This window comes from Podarcis tiliguerta, assembly GCF_965153285.1.
Source record: "Podarcis tiliguerta genome assembly, chromosome: 5".
NCBI classification, from domain to species: Eukaryota; Metazoa; Chordata; class Lepidosauria; order Squamata; family Lacertidae; genus Podarcis; species Podarcis tiliguerta.
In genome coordinates, this window is record NC_139538.1 from 34,793,596 (window position 1) to 34,813,573 (window position 19,978).

Sequence of the window (19,978 nt, forward strand, 5' to 3'; positions counted from 1 at the left end):
AATACTTCGAGTTTGTTGATATACCAAAATGCTGGTAGCAGAAAAGGGATAGGTTTTGAAAACTAGGAAACATGTTTTAACCCTCATCAACAGTCTAAGCATTAAGTTATATGATCTGATTTACTTACTATAATTTATTAACTTTGACTTATTAACTTTAACTTTTCTTAGCAGAAACTTTTTGTGATAAGATTGCTCTCAAAGCTCTTAAACTTCATCTTATGTAGAACTTCATTGGGACTTATTTGCATGAAAATATGTTTGATAAGCTGCCATACTCTCAGATGCATCCATAATTGAAACTGCCTTATTTTCCTTGCAAGAATTGGTACGAGTGGTAATCCTTTTTGAGTGGAGAAACAGGCCGTGTTAGGGCGTTGTAGGGTCATTTAAACAGACTATTGATAGATGAAATAATAAGGGCTAAAAACCTCTTGTTTTTCTTGTAAATGAATCTCCTTTCAGCTACATTCCTGCCCATTGTTCACCCTCCACCACCAACCATGAATTCTAGTCCTCTACTATAAAAACTGAAAAACAACAAAAGCTCGTTGTCTTTCAGTGCCTTACATGATTTTGTCCCAATTATAAATTTGACAGGGCCAGTCTGATGAACTAATCCTAATGGGATTCCATTTTTGTTTTGAGTCAAAAGATGTACAGTGGTACCTCAGATTACAAATGCTTCAGGTTACAGACTCTTCAGGTTACAGACTCCGCTAACCTGGAAGTAGTACCTTGGGTTAAGAACTTTACTTCAGGAGGAGAACAGAAATGGCATGGCGGCTGCGCAGCGGCAGTGGGAGGCCCCATTAGCCAGGATTTATTTGGGGGGGAGGCTTTATGTTGGGGGGCAGAACTGAGTTATTTGCAATGCAATTGGTCAGTTAAATATTTTTATTTATTTAACTTGATTGGGGGTGGCAGCTGCCCCCCCCCCCCGCACCTCCCTGGCCACATCCATGGTTCCAAGATAGAAAAGTCGGGAAGACTGCATTTGGCCTTCAGGCCTGAGGTTCTCCATCCCTGGTGTATAGCAAAGTTAAGAACCAAGTCCACATGGTGAAAGGGTGACTTTGCAGACTTTGGAAGAATGTTTAGGCATTCGTAGAATTCGTTCATGCTGGGCCTGTGTGTGGGAAGTAGCTTTGTTAAGCCGCTGGCAAGCTAGTCCACAACTGAATGGCATAGAGTTGAGAGCCAATGAGACATGATTGTTCTCACTGCTGAGCTAGAACAAAGTACCTAGGATTTTGGTAGGGTGTTGAACTCTCATAACTTGTGCATGTTTTATTGCCTTTTTTATTCTTTCGTTCATGCATTCTGTTGCAAAGTTTTATGCTGCCCTTCTGGTGAAAAAGCACCAGTCAAGGCAGCTTGCAGCATTTAAAATTTAAATATCAGGTCAGCAATATATAAAATAATCAACCAAGGAGAGAGCTTCAGGTGTTAATGTCAAGCATAAATATTATCTGTCTCATAAAATAAAATCCTGCCAGAGCAAAATGGGTCTTTTGTGTCCATGCTTCACAGGACAAAGTGTTTCATTAACATTAACATCATTAACAATAATGTTACAGTAATGTTACAATGTAACAATAACAACAATAACATCATTATTCATTAACCCCTCTCTCATCCCATTCATCTTTTCTTCCACCCAAGGTGAGCCACAGAGGTCTCTCTTTAGGAGCAGGCAGGAAGAGACAGCCCCCAAGCCTAAGGTCTCCTGATCTAAACCATTTAGAGCTGATGATCACCAACACTTTGTCTTATTCTGGAAACCAGATTGGTAACCAGTGCAGCTACTGCAGAATGGTGTCATATGATCTCATGTTTGTATGCCCAGCAATATCTTTGTAGCTGCATTCTAAACCTGATGAAGCTTCCAAAGATTTTCAAACATTAGCCCTATGTAGATGTATTATCTGTGGTTCCTGTGATTGCATCTAACATCAAAAACCTTATGACACAAGTACAAGAATTAGGACTGCAGTGCATGCCTACTCAGAAGTAACTCCTACTGAGTTCCATGGGGCTTACTCCCAGGTAAGTGTGACTAGGATTGCAGCCTTAAGCAATTAGCTGGTTAAAGATTTTTTTCAAAAAAAAATATTGCAGTCCCCAAAAATGTTTAAATACCGTTTACAAAAACTTTCAACAGTGGTGCATATAGGGCTGGACATCAGGGACCAGGTTCAGGGATCTGCAGCCCAAATGACTGCCCAGGGGGCAATAAATGATAGGGCAGTTCTTGGGCTGGCATGGACGTGCCAGGGTCAGGCAAGGGTGTGGCCAGGCATGTATATGGTCACAAACGCTCATTTTTATTTTTATTTACTTTTAAAATCCTTTAAGCATTTCTACAATACGGGCAAGTGTGCTTAGCATTAAGGAAGCAGAAACAAACCCTGTTTTATTCCTGTAGCCATGGTGATGCTATGTCTTAAGTGAGTTCAAAATGTGAATTCGCATATGCTCAGAGTATCTATCTATAAATGGTAGGCAAACTGCTTTTTCAGTTACTTTTTGCTGTATCATAAATGTAGAGCCTGGAATGGAGATGGTGGTTTGGGAGGGAAATGACATATTAACTGTGTGTTTCACAACTGAAATAATACACATGGTTGTTTAAGCCCCAACCTTGTCATAAGGCCATCAAATCCAGGGTCTAAAATTATCTACCTATGATGACCAGAGCATTGTCTTTGAGAGAGGCATCCTCCCTTTTCTCTCGCATAGGTGGGAATGCCTCTTCTAAGAAGATGACTGCTATTGCTGAGCTTAAGCAGTCATGCATTCCTCCAGTCAACAGAGGGCAGGGTTAATACTAACAGATAGGGAAGATGCAGTTCCTAAGCTCAGCACCTGCCTCCTCTGTGTTTTTTCTCTCCTCCTGCAAAAAGCCATGAAACTATCTCTCACGATTGTAGGCTTAGAATCCAAAGCCATCCATGTGCACATGAAGTAACTGTTAAGTAAAGAACCATTTTTTTCTTTACCTATGGGACTCTGTGCATTTTTTTATCCCATTATGCAATGCTAGTGATTTGTGAATGAGACAGACGATGGGTGGTGAGTTAGCTTCTGCTTCCAAACTATTTCTACTCTGCTAAATATATATATATTTATATATAGTATATATACTATAAGTCAACAACTTTTATTTTTTGAAACGTATTAGTAATGTCACATGTGTTCCCCTAACAAAACTAATGATTCTTGCTTCAGAATGATTATTTTTCACTCATATGCATATTTAATTGATGAATTGACTAAAACTCCTATTATTAATTGACCAAGTGTCAGATCCAGGCTTAGCCGTGCTTAAAACATGACACATTGATTTCAATGGGTCGACTCTAATGATGGCTAAGTTTGCATCTAGTGCTAGGGTTTTTTAATTGGTTGGTAGCCCCAAGAGGAAAGTAATGTTGGTTGGTTGGAGCTGGCCCTTACTGAGACAGCTTCTGGTAGCCAACCAATGCTCTTCAAAGTGCTCCTCTTCCAAAGCAGAGCACATGCAGGTTTCATGTTGCCTGTGTTAATCTGCCTTTAATCTGTTTTACATCTGCAGAGGGACTGGACTCTACCTTCACTTTGCTGTGCTCTGCTGTACAATGATGCTGTGATTCGCAGGCTCTGCTTAGATTCCAAGCCCATGACTGGCCACTCACGCATATACACAAAGCATTATTTGAATTCAGAGTTTGCTCACCAGAGTGAAACAGCCTCCTCTCCTCACCTCCCCGCCTCCCAATGTCACACCTGCATCTCAGACCACATTCCATCCACAAACAAGGCTTTAGCTTCTTTCCCCAGCAGAATTTTCCTGCTCCTTTCTGTACAGGCCAGAGTTCAGAAGGTTTGTGGTTTCTTCTCATTCCAGAGAAGTGAGTGATCCTTGTGTGCACATGGAACACGAAGGAGTCACCAAGCCAGAGGGGGCTTCCTGGGGGTGGGGGGCAAAGGACTAACTTGGGCTTGGGTTTCTCTTGTGAAATGCTCCTTTCGGTGGTAAGCAAGGCACCGTTTGCAAAAAAACAAAAAATGTTGGCATGCCGCACATGGGGGCTCATTATTACTAATTCCCTGCCTGCTTTGGAAAATGCTACGGTAAAGAGAAAGCTGTCGACAAATGCTTTGCAGCATAGCCTCGCCAAACTCAATGGAACTTGTGGTTTAACTTAGGAAGCCTCTAGTTTCTAGTCTTAGAATTGTCCTTGCCAACTTTGGAGTCAAAACTCTGCTGCTTGACCAGAGAGGTACACACTACAGAAACCATAATATGCTTAATTTACTAGATGATTAACCAAACCAACAATGTGCAATATACTAATAAAAGCAAATCTGAATCAGCAGCAAGATGGATGCCTTAGGTGACACAATTTGAAAGGGACGATAAGGATATCGTCTCCAAAGCTGCTGTGGGACCAGTTTTGCACAGAGGAGCCCGCATCAAGACTGCAGTGGCTGCAGTTAAAGCTTAATACCTTGCATGAAGGCATCTGCAAAGCAACTCGCCCCTAGAGCAAGGGTGGGGAAGCTGTGGACTTCCAGATATTGCTGGACTGCAGCTCCTATCATCCCTGGCCATTGACCATGCCAGCTTGAGCTGATGGAAGTTGGAGCCCAGCATCCGTAGGGATGCAGCTTACATCACATGATACAATCAGAGTCATTCAGTAGTGAGGGAAGGAGCAAAAAGGAGCAAGAGACCTTTTTCAATCTGGTTCTTCAAAAAAATGCCCCTCCAACCCAATTGGGACATAACCCAAATCGATCAACTGTGATCTGGCTGTGGGCCCAGAAAAATGGATGTGATGATCACCCTTCTTGAACTGCAGCAGTTCAGAATGAAGGCAAGAGATTGCATGATCAAATGCTCCCTGCCCCATTGAAATCTTAGCAGGCTGAGGCATATGATTCCATTCCAGGTAGTTTTTTAAGCATTCAAATATGCAGTCAACAATAGCATACTGAACTGTAAAGTCAAATGAGGACTGTGCTGGATTACTTCTCTGAATGTGTAGATGTGGAAAATTCTATCTATTACTGCTCTGCCTCCTGTCTCTGTTGTGTCAGTCACAAATGTTGCAGGCTCAGGATATGATATTAATCAACAAAGGTGTATAAATGGGGTGAAACAGCCCAGTGTAGTAAGGAAGGAGGGATGACATCCTGCCCGCAAGGGTTTTGATTTTAAGAGAGGGAGTGGTGTCTCTCCTGCTCCAGCAGAGCTGCTCGTGTATATATACCCCGGTGTCTTTACCTTGACCAAAGAGGCAATAAATAACCTCCTCCATCTCCTAGTCCCTTCAGAATAAACCCTTTTGCCTCTTTAACATGAGGAAGTGAATAGTAAGTCCTGCTGCCTTGTGAGATGAGTGACCCAAACGAACTGCACCCTGTTTGTTCAAATCACTGTGGCTGCCGCAGTTTTCTCAGCTGTTCCTCCTTCCTTTGGCCCATCTCCGGCAGGAGAACAGGGCATGACTTGTTCTGCCTCCTTTCTCAGATCCCTTGGCCATGGCTCTCAAGCCCTCATGTGCAGCAAGCAAGTGGCAGGGGTGGAGAGAGTGGGAAGGGGGGTGTTTGAAAGGAGAGGCAGTTCCCTGGATTATTTTTTTGGCACACAGTTTTTCATCTACAAGCTAGAAGGGTGGTGTGCCTGCATTTTAAAGGCTAGGAGGGGGAACACGTACTTAGAAAAAGAAAACTTTCTAAAGTGTGAGGCTTGTCTTATGGGGCAGATCCTTCCTGAGTTTTTCTGCCGTCTCTGCATCCTTTTTTAAAATCATCAGTGGAAGGCATGCAAGAGAACAAACAACCTTCAGGCATAGCAATGTTTCTACCCTCTGCACAAAGTCAGGGCCCACGAGTTCAATTTAATTCAAATCCCCTGATGGTTTACCCTTTTTCCTTTTTCACCATGCCTCGCTTTTTCTCCTGTCTAGGTCAACAACAATGGAATCATTTCCTTTTTGAAAGAAGTGTCTCAGTTTACACCAGTGGCTTTCCCCATCTCCAATGACCGGCGTGTGGTTGCTGCTTTCTGGGCGGACGTAGATAACCGGCGTGCAGGCCAAGTGCATTACCGGGAAACGAAGGACCAAGCCATTTTGATGAGGGCCACTAAGGACATCCGGCAATATTTCCCAGAATTCCCACAGTTCTCTGCCCAATGGGTATTCGTGGCCACTTGGTACCAGGTCACCTTTTTTGGAGGAAACTCGCTTTCTCCGGTAAGTGGTGAATGATGTTGGCGTTGGGTATTGGATAAGGGGGTTATTTTCCATAGTGGATATTGGGATAACCAATGTGGTTGAATTACAACTCACATAATCATTGGCCATGCTGTCTGGGACTTCCAGGAGCTGTAACCCAACAACTTCCGGAGGGCACTATGTCAGCTATCCTTGATGTATATTCTATTTCATGTTTTACAGTTGCAGACTACAATGTGTAATGAGCAGCTGAAGCAGTTAAACTTTTGTTTATTTCAAACATTTACATTCCACCTTTCCACTATGTAAGCCTTCATGGCAGATAAAAAAACATGTGGGGGGGGGATTTGTTACACAATCCAGTAACAGAAAGAATGAGTTTTAAAAACTAAAACTATAAAATTAAAAAATCATAATAGCAGGCACAGGAGCCCAAACAGAAAGCATGTTGGAAAGTGGCAAAACAGGTTAACTATTAAAAACCTGGAATGCCCTTGCTGAAAATTCAGGCTCAGACCTTCTACCTCTTCCTGAGGTTGAATTCTGTAGAAGGCAGGTCCTATGGCCTGAGAAGGGATTAAGAACCATTGTGGCTGACTTTCCAGATAAACAGTCTGGCTCAGATTACTAATTCTGCAGTTTATTGTGGCATTTTCATTGCGGCTTTTGCGGTGCTGTTCTTTTTTCTTTCAGGTTAACACCTTCCAAATAGTCCTCATCACCGACGGCATGCTGTCCTTCACTATCTTCAACTACGAGTCCATCACCTGGACCACCGGAATGCATGCCAGCAGTGGAGGAGACTCAGCAGGCCTGGGAGGCATTGCGGCCCAGGTAGACTCCATGGTCACACCTTGCAAGCAAGTCTCCTTTCTAATACATGGCGTGCATTTTTCCAGACAGTAGTTTTGAAATAGCAAGGCAATATTTCCTCAGCCCCAATTTCTCTCTCTTACTCTCTCTTCAAAGCCATATCGGGGGCCTTGTGATAGAGCAACCACAGCTCTTGACATTGGCCAGTGCCTCGTGGTTCCTTCCCATCACAACCTCAGACTCTTTAAAGAGCCACCCAGCAGAGGCTGCAGCAAGTACAGCCTCCCTTTGGTATTCCTGCCCCCCCCCCCCAATTCTGGTGTGCTGTTTTCTTTCTTTTAACCAGTGGCTGTTCAGATGTGTGAATTTACCACTAATTGATCTATGCTTGGCTGGCTGCTGGCTCTCATCTGAGCGTCTCCGGTAGGCAGGAAATTGCAGGTGTAAAGGAAATGGACCCATTTTCAATCCCAGAAATTCAGAAGTGCAGGCTTTTTATGACTGTAAACAGAGCAGTAACCACATGCTTTGGAATACTGTACAGTGCTTCAGGAACACCCTGCCCCAGTCCAGCCAAAGCAGGAGAGAGAGAGAGAGAGAGAGAGAGAGAGAGAGAGAGAGAGAGAGAGGAAGTTGAAAAGTTTTTCACCAGGCTTGTGACCAAGTTTGCAAAAACGTGCTGCTGTAACTCGCAAGGCGATAGTGCGCCTCGGCACGAGCACCTCGCGGCTCAGCATGGCAAAGGCTTCTGCTTGGCTAGAGCTAGCAAATCTGTTCTCGTTTCACGGAAAGGAGCGAGAGTGTCCAAGATTCTCTTGGATTCACCCTGTGCAGATGAATGAGGATGAAAATAGGCTCAGCGTTCTGTGTGCGTTCCAGCAAGTGAGTCATGGATGTGTGGGGATTGCTGAGGCTTTATGGTGCCAAGAGCCATTTGGGAGAAGGGTTGCAATAAGTAGATCATACAATCCCTCTCCCTGTCACCTCCCCCCCCCCTTTTAATGCTGACAGTTCCTCATGTGTCATAGCCAAGATCTTTAATCATAGCTGACATGCAAAACAGTTACAGGATGCCTTCGAGGATCCTTGACTGCTCAGATGTTCTGAAAGCAACTGAAATTGAGGCTCCATTGTGATGGGTGCCCTGGAGAAAGAATGCTTGCCTCAAAGCAGCCTTGCAAATAAGTTGGTCGCCCACAAAAATGTGCACTAACTGCCAGCGAACATTAGTCATTTATGGCCTGAGAAGAAAGAGTGAGCCAGCTTCTGTAAACTTTCCTTGCATGGTGGCCACAGATAAATTATCTTCATCACAGGTGACCGAGAAAATGATTGTTTATATGGCTGCTCAAATAAATTGCATTCTGAATATATTTATTACATTTATGTAATAAATATATTTATTACATTTGTGTCCCAACTTCTTTTTATTTCCTGTGGAAATAAAGGTGGTATACCTAGGGGAAAGGAAATGAAGTCAGGAGGTTAAAGAGAACCTCCGAAAAGATACTTTCCTTTCTCTTTCTGTTTTTCTTCACTTCTTTTTCTTTCTTTGCTTCCCTTTACTTTTATTTCACTTTTTATTTTTTATGTTGGATATTTTATATCTTTAATTCTGCTTGATGGAAAATAATTTTCGAAGTTGAAATTATAAAACCAATAGAAATTTTATTTACATACATAGGGTTCTCCCATTCAGGCACTGATCAGACACAACCCTGCATGTTTGCTGCATCATGGGCCTTCAGACCATAGTCCTAAATCTTGCATGATAGGGAATGAATGGGAAAAGACATCCAAGTCCTGGAAGGAATTATTTTCCAGGAAAGCAAAGTGGGGCCATCTTAGCAAACTGCTGCCCCCCCCCCCCATCAGGGACTGGAAGAGTTGTTGTGCTGGGGGCTGCACTGCCTCTGATCCGAAGCAGGAAAATTTCAGGTGGGAAGTGGTTGTAGCAGTAACCAATATGCAGAGGAATGCTTCCCTTCCTTGTGTTCTTGCAGTCCATTCTTCTGCAGGGCACTGGAGGGGAAGAGAGAAGTCCCTTGCCTATCCCCACAGCTGCCCTGCTTTCCCCAGCGAGAGGTTTCACTCTCTGCCCTTGTCTTCCTAGGCAGGTTTCAATGCCGGTGATGGAAAGCGGTATTTTAACATCCCCGGATCCCGCACTGATGACATTGTCGACGTGGAGATGACGACAAATGTGGGTATCCCCGGGCGCTGGGTGTTCAGAATCGATGATGCCCAGGTGCAAGTGGGGGGCTGCAACAACACAAGTAAGAGGACAGCAGTTAGGTTTATTTAACCAAACCAATTCTTCCATCCCTTTTCTCTGTCCCTGTGAAAATCCCAGCGCTTATGAAAGAAAGGCAGCCGCTATGCAGCTGGGGTAGTTTGGGTGTGGCAAGTGGAAGCCCTGTTTTCCTCTGTGCATAAATATGGCCAGCAGGACATGGGAAGCACTGGTGGAGGAGCCATTTCAAGCTGCAATTTGGGAGGATATGACTGTATTGCTGCATGAAACCAAGAGCGCATCTCTGGCTGCTGGAGAGCTATGATGTCTTTTGCCACTGCCGGCTCAAGTTTTAGAATGAGGCAAGGGGAGAACCTGGAGATAAATGAATGTAGGATTATGTGTAAAATGGGCCTCCAGGCTTAGAACTGCAAGCTTTAAATAGTAGATGCCCTCTGAATGGTTGTTCAGTCATGGGAGTTGATTGGTCATAGAGTAAATAAGTGCAATCCTAGACATGTCTACTCAGAAGTAATTCAGTTGGGCGTCCTCCCAGCTAAGTGTGTGTAGGATTGAAGCCCTAGTTTAATTGGGGTGGGCCAATTTCAAATCATGAGACTGTGAGTTAAGGTCATGCATGTTTGGTTTTCAGCTACTTTGGTGTTACCATAATATGCGGTGAAAAGCAAAATATGAAAGATGGCCTTGCCTTTTAATAGTAACTGGAACTTCAAATGTATCTCCCAACTTACTTTGTATCATACACTTCTTCATTGCCAGAGTACTTTATAGCTGTTTCGCCTGTGCATGTGTGTGTGGTGTTGCTGTTTTGCATATCTGCTATTTAATATTGTAAGAATGGGAAAATTCTTAATAAAAAATTGCAAGAGAAAGTACATTTTTAAGAATCTAAGAGCTTGTGTGCATCAGAGTTTACTGTGTGTTTGTAACTGATTGCATTCTCATTTAATTTGTGTAGTCCACATGATGTTACCTTCCAACAATACCAGTTGTGATGCTTTCCCCTGCAAATCTAAATTTACCCAATAGGGGGATAATCTGTTAAATTGGGGAAAATCAGGCTCCAAACTGCTCCACGTGGGGTTGCAGCAGTGTGTGTGTGTGTGTGTGTGTGTGTGTTTGGGTGGGTGGGTGAATCAATCATCATTGCCAGTCCCCTTACCACACCCACTACTGTATTTTCTGGCATCACTTGTCAGTATTTCTGGCACACTCTGGATGGGGGTGATGATGATGATGATGATTAGGATCCTTCAGATGTGTACAAAGCTAGAAAACTGCACAAGCAAATTTACAATTGCTTGACCGGTTTAATTTGAATGAGGAAAAAGTGGATTACTTTACCTTTAATGCTCAAATGTGGAGAGGCTTTAACATGCATAAAATACCACATTTCAGCTCTGTGATCAGTTAGCGTAATCCTAGTAGAGATGTCTCTGCCACCATTTGCTTCTTTGGACTGCAGAAGGAAGATGCTGCTGGGTTCTACTAGAAATGTTGCCATTTGCAAATCTGTTCCATAGGGCTCATAAAATACCTCTCTACAAATTGGTGAGGAACCTAAATACAATATGTATTACAAGTATACTGTAATAATCTTCCTCAAACTGGCTATTGGTGTATGCAATGTGAGAGTAACAGTAGTGCCCAGTTTCTTGTCACAACAATTCCCCCAAATATGGCACATATTTCCAAACAAAAACATATACCCAGACTTTACCAGATCTATGGCTGCTTAGGCTCACATGAGTTCTCTTCTGACTCTGAGACCAAGACTTGACTAATCTGCCTATATTAAGGCTATGCACCTCTCTACAGCTCTCTGGGGCTATATTTCACCCCCTGAGATTGCCCCATCTTGGGAAATCAAGTGGTTTGCTGTCTGACTGTTTCCCAAACCATTTTGCCTTTGCTTACCATTGGTTCTTGAAGATCTAAGCTTATTTTTAAGCATGCATGCATGCGCACACACACACACACACACTTTAATTTTTTGGTCAAAGAGTTATAGAATGTTGCTGGCATTTGCCCAGCTCTTGATTCTTGGTTTTGTCACCAAAATATTGTAACTTTCCTAAAGGCAAATAGCATGTCTTTGCAGAATGCATGTTATGGGGTGTGCACAGTGGGACACAGAGCTGGTCTAAACTGTTGCATGTTTGAACGCTGTTCAGAATTTCTAAGCAGAAAGGAATACTGGTACAGTCATTAACATTTTCTCTTTGTGAACTACTAATAGTTTGCCTATAAAGGAGGATTAATTTGACATTTGATGGTCAAAATGATAATGTAAGACGTTTAGAGAGCAAACAAAAGTCTTGACATGAACAGCAGAGAGCAACACACACACACAAAACAAAACAAACAAATGGAAACAAATTTAATATACAGTACTGTATTCAAAATATTTTGATATCGTACTATAACTTCCTACAAAATTTCAATCCAGTTTAAATGTGGATGTGCTAATTTGAATTGGAATATGGCACTTCCACCCATGAGCCCAGTGTGTTAATTACAGAGCAAACAGGGGCCGAAGGCCGCAGGGACAATGGAAGCTGGATCAGTTCAATGTTACTGTTGCTGCAACACATTATAGTAGTTCTCTAGCTATGCTATCATTTGTTGAACACTGGGTTTGCTTCTTTGTGCAGCATCGGTGTGCCTGACACTCCGCCCTTGTCTGAATGGAGGGAAGTGTATTGAGGACTGCATCACAGGGAACCCCTCCTACACCTGTTCTTGTCTGGCTGGCTTCACTGGAAAGCGATGCCATATTGGTGAGTCTTGCTCATACTTTTCTCGCAGTCTTCTATTGAGGGGCTTCAGTGAGCTTAAGAAGAACCTTGCCAGATCAGACCAAAGGCCCATCTAATCCAGTATTCTGTTTTCACAGTGACCAAGTAGAAGCTTATGAGAAACCCATATGGAGGACATGGTCCTCAGCTGTGGAATCCAGAGATGTACTGCCTCTGATATTGGGGATAAATAGCCATCACAACTATAACCCACTGATAGCCTTACCTTACATGAACTTGTCTTTTTGAAACAATCCAAGTTGGCCATCGCCAGACCTTGTGGTAGCTAATTCCACAGCATTCATCTATCCTGAATTTCTTCAGCTTCATTGGCTGACGGGTTCCAGCATTATGAGAGATGGAGAAAACTTCAGCATGTATATTTTTATATACCTCTGTCATGTGCCCTCCTTTTTTGTCTTTTTTATAAACTAAAAAGCCCCAAATGTAGTAACCTTTCTTCATATGAGTTTTGCTCCAATCCCCTTAATCATTTTGGCTTCCCTTTACTCAGGGGCTGCCCATCCTGTTTCACCACTTGAGGTGAAATGGGAAGGTTCTGCCCCCCCCCCCCCCGCTGCTGCTGCCCCCCCATCCCTTTCGGTGAGATTTTCCAGTGAGTGTGGACTGGGTAGAATTCTGCAGGCCAGGTAGAGATGCCTGGAAAGCTTCCTTTGGTCTCTGAGGTTCCCCACTACTGGTATAAGGCTTCTTCGTTTGCTAATATTTTAATTCATGTTTCTCTTGTTGGCTTATTACTGCCCACCTGCAGCTGCTCCATTCCTTGCTCTAGCTGTCCCATTCTTGAAGAACTAAATGCCCATGAGAACTGACCTATGTTTGTCTTTGGCATATTGTCATTACTAAATTAGCCAGTTACTTCTCTATTGAAGTGTCAGGGTGAACGAGGAACACACTAAAGCTTTCATTTAATGAAGTCCGGGGACACTTCTAGAAAACCTCTTTGTTGAGTTCTCTGCTTGATTTGTTTGCAAGAAGATTAGATGATGTTGGCTAGTTAATAAGTATTTGTTCTGATTTGTTTTCAGGGAGGTTAGATGACATGTCAAAGAAAGTATTATCTCACACTTTGCAGTGCGTTTTTCTGTCACTTTCCATGTGACAAAAGGTTTAAGTTTTGGGAAAGTGGGCTTTTTGCACAAGACCTCCAAATAAAATATAATTTTACCACCTGAATTTGTCGGTATGAGATTGCATGTCATCCAAAAATAGCAATAGTCTGGAAGTGCCCCTGGTGACTGCTGCCATAATTAATGTGAATAGCTACCGCAGTGTTAGAAAGTTAAACCTGTTGACCTCAGGGAAGTCGTTTCTAGCCTCTCAACTCCTATAATCCTCCACAGAGGCATTCAGGCTGTCGCCAGAGAAAAGGGTATATAACCCAAAGCATCTTAGCATAATCAAAAACATAAAGGAAGGGATTGTTTTCTGTCTTTGCATGCAATCCACACTTCTGGGAATGATGTATCCATAGTAGACATGCCTGGTTAATTACAGATGGTAATGCATGTGAAGTGTTTCGATTGAATGTATGAGAGCACACCCTACCTTTTCGCTTCCTTCCCATTACCTTCCAGATGTGGATGAGTGCACTTCCAGCCCATGTCAGAACAAAGCCTCCTGCATCGATGGCATTAACAGCTTCAGTTGCTGGTGTCCACCAGGATTTAAAGGAGCCACGTGTGAAGTTGGTGAGAAACATTGTGTAATTGCAAAAGGACGGGGAATTCAGATAACAGCTTACAGGCAGGTCTAGGTGGACAAAGTGTTTATAAAGGCATTCCAGTACCAGTACCCAGTACTTTTTTCTAGAAAAATAGGTGCCAGTGCTCACCACAAAGTTGTTACAGTAAGTGCCACACTTTTAAACAACAACAAAAAGAGTTGCCAGTACTGCGTGCCCTTGAGTACCCCCTGAAGAAGAAGAAAGCACTGCCAGTACCTCTTTATTTCAGTTCTAGTCTGGGGGTGGGGCAGAAGTTAGGGATGGCCTGCTCAAACTATGGTACTTTGCGGAACAAATTGGGATAGAAAGCAGTTAGCAGTTGTAGTGTGGGAACTGTATGCAGGAAAGTTGTCTTTCTAATTCTCTGCTGAAACATTCTGGATCAGGAAATGTTAGACTGTACAAATCATAAAATGGTGTATGTTTAGGTGTTGCCCCCTCCCTTTAATCCTAGTGCCAGCATCCTTCCAAGTACTAGAGGGAGGCTAGTGTGCAGTCACAATAGTTTTTTAATCAGGTCTGGGGATGGGAGACTTTGGTGCAAAAGGTACAGGTGCCTTTCTGCAACACATATATACACAATCATTCCCCAGAAGAACAGAACATATGTTCCCACAGCCTGCATAGGATAGAAATATACTATGGCTGGAGAAAAGCGAAGAGCTAAATGTGATCAGGTTTTGTACATGCAAGTTCGTGTGTGTGTGTGTGTGTGTGTGTGTCTCCCACACAGCTCTACCTGTGGCTGAATTAACCATGCAGCATACCTGAACCACTGCCCAGACAACACCTCTAAACAGAATGCCTTGTTCAGGGGCTCCTGTCTGGCTTGCCCTTTCCCAAACCAGAGCATTCCTTGGAGGCAAATCAAGTCAAGCGATTGATTCATTTGCCTGTTGATTGTTAAGAAAGTAACCATGCAATGCCCTTCACGGTGTGCTATTCACTTGGCAAGGAGGTAGGGAAAGATGGACATAAATTTGGCATGTAAATGGCCACTAAAAGGAGTCTTTGTGGCTGCTGCAGGCATCACCATCCTCCCCAATATTATGAGAACACTCCAAATTTATCTGGTTTCAGAAGTTCACTTGCATTTTTCCAACCTTGTAAGAGCCATTGACTGCAAACTATAAGGTGTACAACAGATTCATAGAAGGCGGTTGTTACCACAAATTGGCTTTTTGCAGCATCATTTTTTCTTGCACAGAGTCCAAAGAGAGCTGTAATTGAATCATATGCCTAAGGAAGGTACTTGAGCTTTGAGAGACCATAACTTCCTATATTCGGCCATTTCCCAGACCCCACATAGCTTCTCACTACCTATGGTGCTACAGCCAAGAAATGCTACTAATTCTGAAAGCAGGAGAAGCATGTCTGGGAAAGGGACAAACTAAGTCCCTTGTCTGAGGCACCCATACAGCAGCCTTGGGAGGAAACCACACCACACATGCTTGTTTGTATCAATGGAATGGGCAAATCTTTTGTGTTCTAATTTGCGCTCCATTTCTTGTTCTAAAACACTACAGAGGAGTCTCCATGTGAAGCCAAAGAGTGCCAGAATGGCGGGGAATGCCAAGTGGCCAACAGAACAGCTGTGTGCCTTTGCCAGCCAGGTTTTACAGGAGAAGATTGTGAGACAGGTGAGCTAACAATGAACACATTTAGCCCACCAGTTAAGCAGACAAAAAGAGGAATTTGGAAGCTGTTCCAAGGTAAGTCAAGGGGATTCTACTATCAGAGACTGGACAGCAAAGAACCTACATACACACTTCCACAGTCCAGCAGCAAGCATGTCTTTTTCTGCACACACATGGGATTCTTTGCTCTCTTCCATTGAGTGGGCTTATGATACCATGGGGAAGCTTCACAGCTCTGTTTCTACCTCCATCCTCGTGAATGACAACCCTTAAATCATCCATATGCAGAGACCTATATTTGTTTTAAACATGGCTAGGCCTGCAGTTGTGGTCAGGTGCTGATCTTTTTGTTGTTGTTTCTCCTTCGCAGAAATAAACGAATGTGATTCCAACCCATGCCTGAACGGTGGGCGATGTATGGACCTAGTGGACAATTACACCTGTGTGTGTGTGGCGCCATTCACAGGACAGCGCTGTGAAACAGGTGCCCTGATTTCATAACTGCGTGGTGGCACCCTCCTTCTCCTCCCCACATAGCCAGATTCCTCTCAGTGGCGGACTCTTTGCTCTGAGCCTCTCTTTCTTTACTCTGTCAGACTCTCTTCTTAGGCCCAGCCCTGTACTTATTGTTGTGTATAGTTATTCAGCTGCGTTGGGCTGTACTGAGGCTCCCTACTCTTCTCCGCTCTAGATCCTTCAGCCTGTGAGGGCAGGAACTGCAGGAACCGACAGACGTGCAACTATATCCGCCCAGGGCGCTACATCTGCACATGCTCTCCAGGCTACTATGGGAACAACTGTCAATATGGTGAGCAGGATGACCCCACATCACCTCAGAGAGATTGTCTAAATCAGGGATGGCAAACCTGTGGCTCTTCAGTTATTGTTGGGCCACAACTCTCACCACCCCTGACTGTTCCCATAAGGCCGAGGCTGATGGGAAATGGAATCTAATAATATAGGGGAAACTGGTTCCCTATCTCTGCTATAGTAGATTCATTGAAAAAACCTGTTCACCCTCATTTTCGTAAATGTACACCCTTCCATTTAGGGTTTTAAGTTGTTTTATGAATTTTTGGATACTACTTTTGGATCAGATCTACTCAAATTAATCAAGTCATGTATTTATCTAAGGTTCTTTTGCAGGCTTCCACTACTGAAAATTCCAAAACACCCTAGCAACTATGCGGTTAGGATGCTTTTCCTGATATTTAACCAAAGTCCTTTGGGCTGCAGTTTGCACCCCGTTATCTTCTCCACTATAGAGATGGAGAACAACTGAACCCCATCCTCCTTCAGAGTAATAATTCATGTGTTTGAAGAACACCTAGCCCTTTTTCTTTGTGCAATATTAACCTGGCATTTCCCCTCTTTCCTCATGTTGTTGATCTCTCGCAAATATTTTGTAGGTGGGCCCAGAATGCCCAGTGCCTGCATGTCCAATCCATGTCAGAACGAAGGCACTTGCCTTGAAAGCAGCCAAGGATATGTGTGTGAGTGTGCGGAAGGATACACAGGCACCGACTGCGAAGACAGTAAGTGTAGCCCGGTCTGTATACAAACTATTCATTCTCTTTGCAGGGAGGGGTGCTTTACCCAAAGCAGCTATAGGAAGTTGCAGTCTAGCATGAAGGTTCATATGGACAGGGGAGCCGTTATATTGAGAATTGGTTTTTTGGTTTTTGGTTTATAAACACAACGGTAGCAGAAAAGCAAATTAAAATAATATCAAAACAGGGGTGGGAGGGTGGAAGTGGTGCTGGTCAGTGTTCATAGCTTTTCTCGCTTTCAGTTTACAGGGGTGTGAGAAAATGCCTTTATGTTCAGCCAGGGATGGAGTTCAGTTTAGGCTTTCCAATGGAGGCAAGTTATTAAGAAACAGGCATGCGTGGAAGAGATAAGTGTTCCCCACCATAATAAGCATGTCTGATTCAGACTCTGGCTTCTCACTGTTGCTTTGGGTAAAATGAAACCCCACCACCAAAAAACACACAAACGAAAACGCCTCTTAAGGGAAATATGGAGAATTATGTGTGGTTGGACACTATACATGACCACTTGCATGTAGTGATGATGGCACAGACATCCCAGCACAAGTTGCCAGTAGGGGAAGGACATGTTAACCGGTGCTAGAAACTCTCAATGTAATGCCAATATAATCACTTAACCTGAACTACACACACACAATTTTCAAGAGCAAAGAGGCCTGTGATCTTGGCAAGTTCCTAGAGCCAACCAGTACTCCAAAAGATGGCAATCCTTTGGTTTCCATTAGGTCAAAATGGGTTGTTTACATCAGCCCGTAACTGTGGGACCATATTCAACAGATGTTCTCATACCTTTCTTTTTTACACACTTGTGTGTAGCCAGCGCTTCTTTTGATGATTCAGGTCCTATAACAGCCCTTTCCCAGTCTATATAGAGAATGGCTGCCCACTGACTTCCATCACGCCGTTGCAATTGCTAATGCATTGCAGCGTGGCCAGGTGGTACTTCATTTAATGGAGAGTCTCCTGTGCTAAATTTATTACACACTGCAGTATTGTGGGAGCTGCAATTTTCTCCATCCTATCACTACGTCTTCCTGTTCCCCACCCCACTTGCCCCTTTTTTGCAATCTTCCATTTGGAGGCAGTGACCCCATGCAAGGAAACACTGGCTCATGTCATTCTCCAGAAGGAGAGGGGAAATGGGTTGAGTGTGAGGTACGTCTCTTACAAGAAGCAATGAGGCTCATTAGAGTCACTGAACAGAGCACAGATAGGACCACAAGGGAGCCTTTGAAAGGTGGAGCTTGATGACTCCAGTGGGGAGCAGCAGCAGCAGCTGGTTTGTAATTTGCAGTCTCTTGGGTGTTAATTAAGGTAAATATCTGAGGTCATGAGAAAGGGAGTAAAGGTTCTGTCACCACAACACTTGTAGCCAAACCTAATCCAGATCCCTCCCCACAGCAGCCTGAACAACACTCTGTTGGTTACTGGTGGGGGTTGTGAAGGCCTCAGTAGCTTGAGCTTTTGCTGGCACAGATGAGCCTCATTAGTCCCCCCCCCTGCCCCCACCCCCTTTGGCTTTTTGCAGAGCTCTCAGAGGACTGCGAGTGTCGGAACGGGGGGAAGTGTCTGGATGGAAACGTCACCATATGCCAGTGCCCTCCAGGATATTTTGGTCTTCTCTGTGAATTTGGTAGGAATGTTGTTAATAGCTACTGATAGGCTATTCTGTCCACCTTCTGAATATTGGTTTCTGTAGCTCAGTAAAGCTCTCCACCAGTGAGCTCTTGCTTTGGAGATAGATGAGCATTTTTCAGACAGCTTAAGGCAGGTTGAAAATTAGGTTGTTGCTTGTGTATACACTCATCCCACTTTTACTTATGGCAGGGACATAGTCCATATGCTGTTAGACTCCAGCTTTGATTAGCCTAGCTAGCATGGCCAGTGGTCAGGGGTGATGAGAGTTGTAGTCCAGTGGGAATGGTGGCACTGTGGTTTAAACCACTGAGCCTCTTGGGCTTGCTGATCAGAAGGTCGGCGGTTCGAATCACCGCGACAGAGTGAGCTCCCATTGCTCTGCCCCAGCTTCTGCCAACCTAGCAGTTGAAAAGCATGCCAGTGCAAGTAGATAAATAGGTACTGCTATGGCCTTTCCATGTGCTCTGGCTTCTGTCACAGTGTTCCATTGAACCAGTAGCAGTTTAGTCATGTTGGCCACATGACCGGAAAGCTGTCTGTGGACAAATGCCGGCTCCATTGCCCTTAAAGCGAGACGAGCGCCGCAACCCCATAGTCACCTTTGACTGGACTTAACCGTCCAGGGGTCCTTTACCTTTTTTTTTAAGTCCAGCAACATCTGGAGGGGGGCTGATTTTCCCATTCCTGGCTTGTGGTAAGTGAGTTTTGCAAAACCTGTTGGATCAGAGACAGCGGTGGGACAAAAAAATACAACCCACCATGTATACCACAGGAAATGATATTTCTCTCAAACCACTTTCAACACTCTTAAATAATATTGTCCATGTCTAGCCTTTGTTTCTGCCTAAGACAGGAAAAGGCGACTCCTGTAGTACTTTCCTTATGGAAATGCAGCTCTTTTTCAGTTACCAAGTCATCAAGATGACTGACGATTCCCACTGACAAGGATAACTGTCTTGATTTTGAGTGTGTCACTGTTACATCAGTCATGCTCTGTTTCAATCTCCCATCTAGAGATATAAAAGCTAATAATAATAATAATAATAATAATAATAATAATAATAATACAGTGGTGTCCCGCAAGACGAATGCCTCGCAAGACGAAAAATCCGCTAGGCGAAAGGGTTTTCCGTTTTGGAGGTGCTTCGCAAAACGAATTTGCTATGGGCTTGCTTCGCAAGACAAAAATGTCTTGCAAGTTCCTGTGGGGTTTTTTTCCTCCCCCCCCCCCTTTCCCAAGCCGCTAAGCCACTTAACAGCTGATCCGCTAAGCCGCTTATCAGCTGATCCGCTAAACCGCTAAGCCGCTAATGG

The 19,978-nt window shown here is 43.8% G+C and overlaps 1 protein-coding gene across 1 annotated transcript in view; it reads left to right on the forward strand.

Annotated features, from left to right (window-relative positions):
- The window catches only part of SNED1 (sushi, nidogen and EGF like domains 1), a 71,263-nt gene that overhangs the window by 19,398 nt on the left and 31,887 nt on the right, over positions 1-19,978 (forward strand). The window contains exons 2-11 of the mRNA XM_083443075.1: positions 5,958-6,245; positions 6,921-7,061; positions 9,154-9,316; positions 11,949-12,074; positions 13,691-13,804; positions 15,366-15,479; positions 15,847-15,960; positions 16,168-16,284; positions 16,886-17,011; positions 18,555-18,659. Coding sequence (XP_083299201.1) covers positions 5,958-6,245; positions 6,921-7,061; positions 9,154-9,316; positions 11,949-12,074; positions 13,691-13,804; positions 15,366-15,479; positions 15,847-15,960; positions 16,168-16,284; positions 16,886-17,011; positions 18,555-18,659 — 1,408 coding nt within the window. The remainder of the gene's footprint in view (positions 1-5,957; positions 6,246-6,920; positions 7,062-9,153; positions 9,317-11,948; positions 12,075-13,690; positions 13,805-15,365; positions 15,480-15,846; positions 15,961-16,167; positions 16,285-16,885; positions 17,012-18,554; positions 18,660-19,978) is intronic.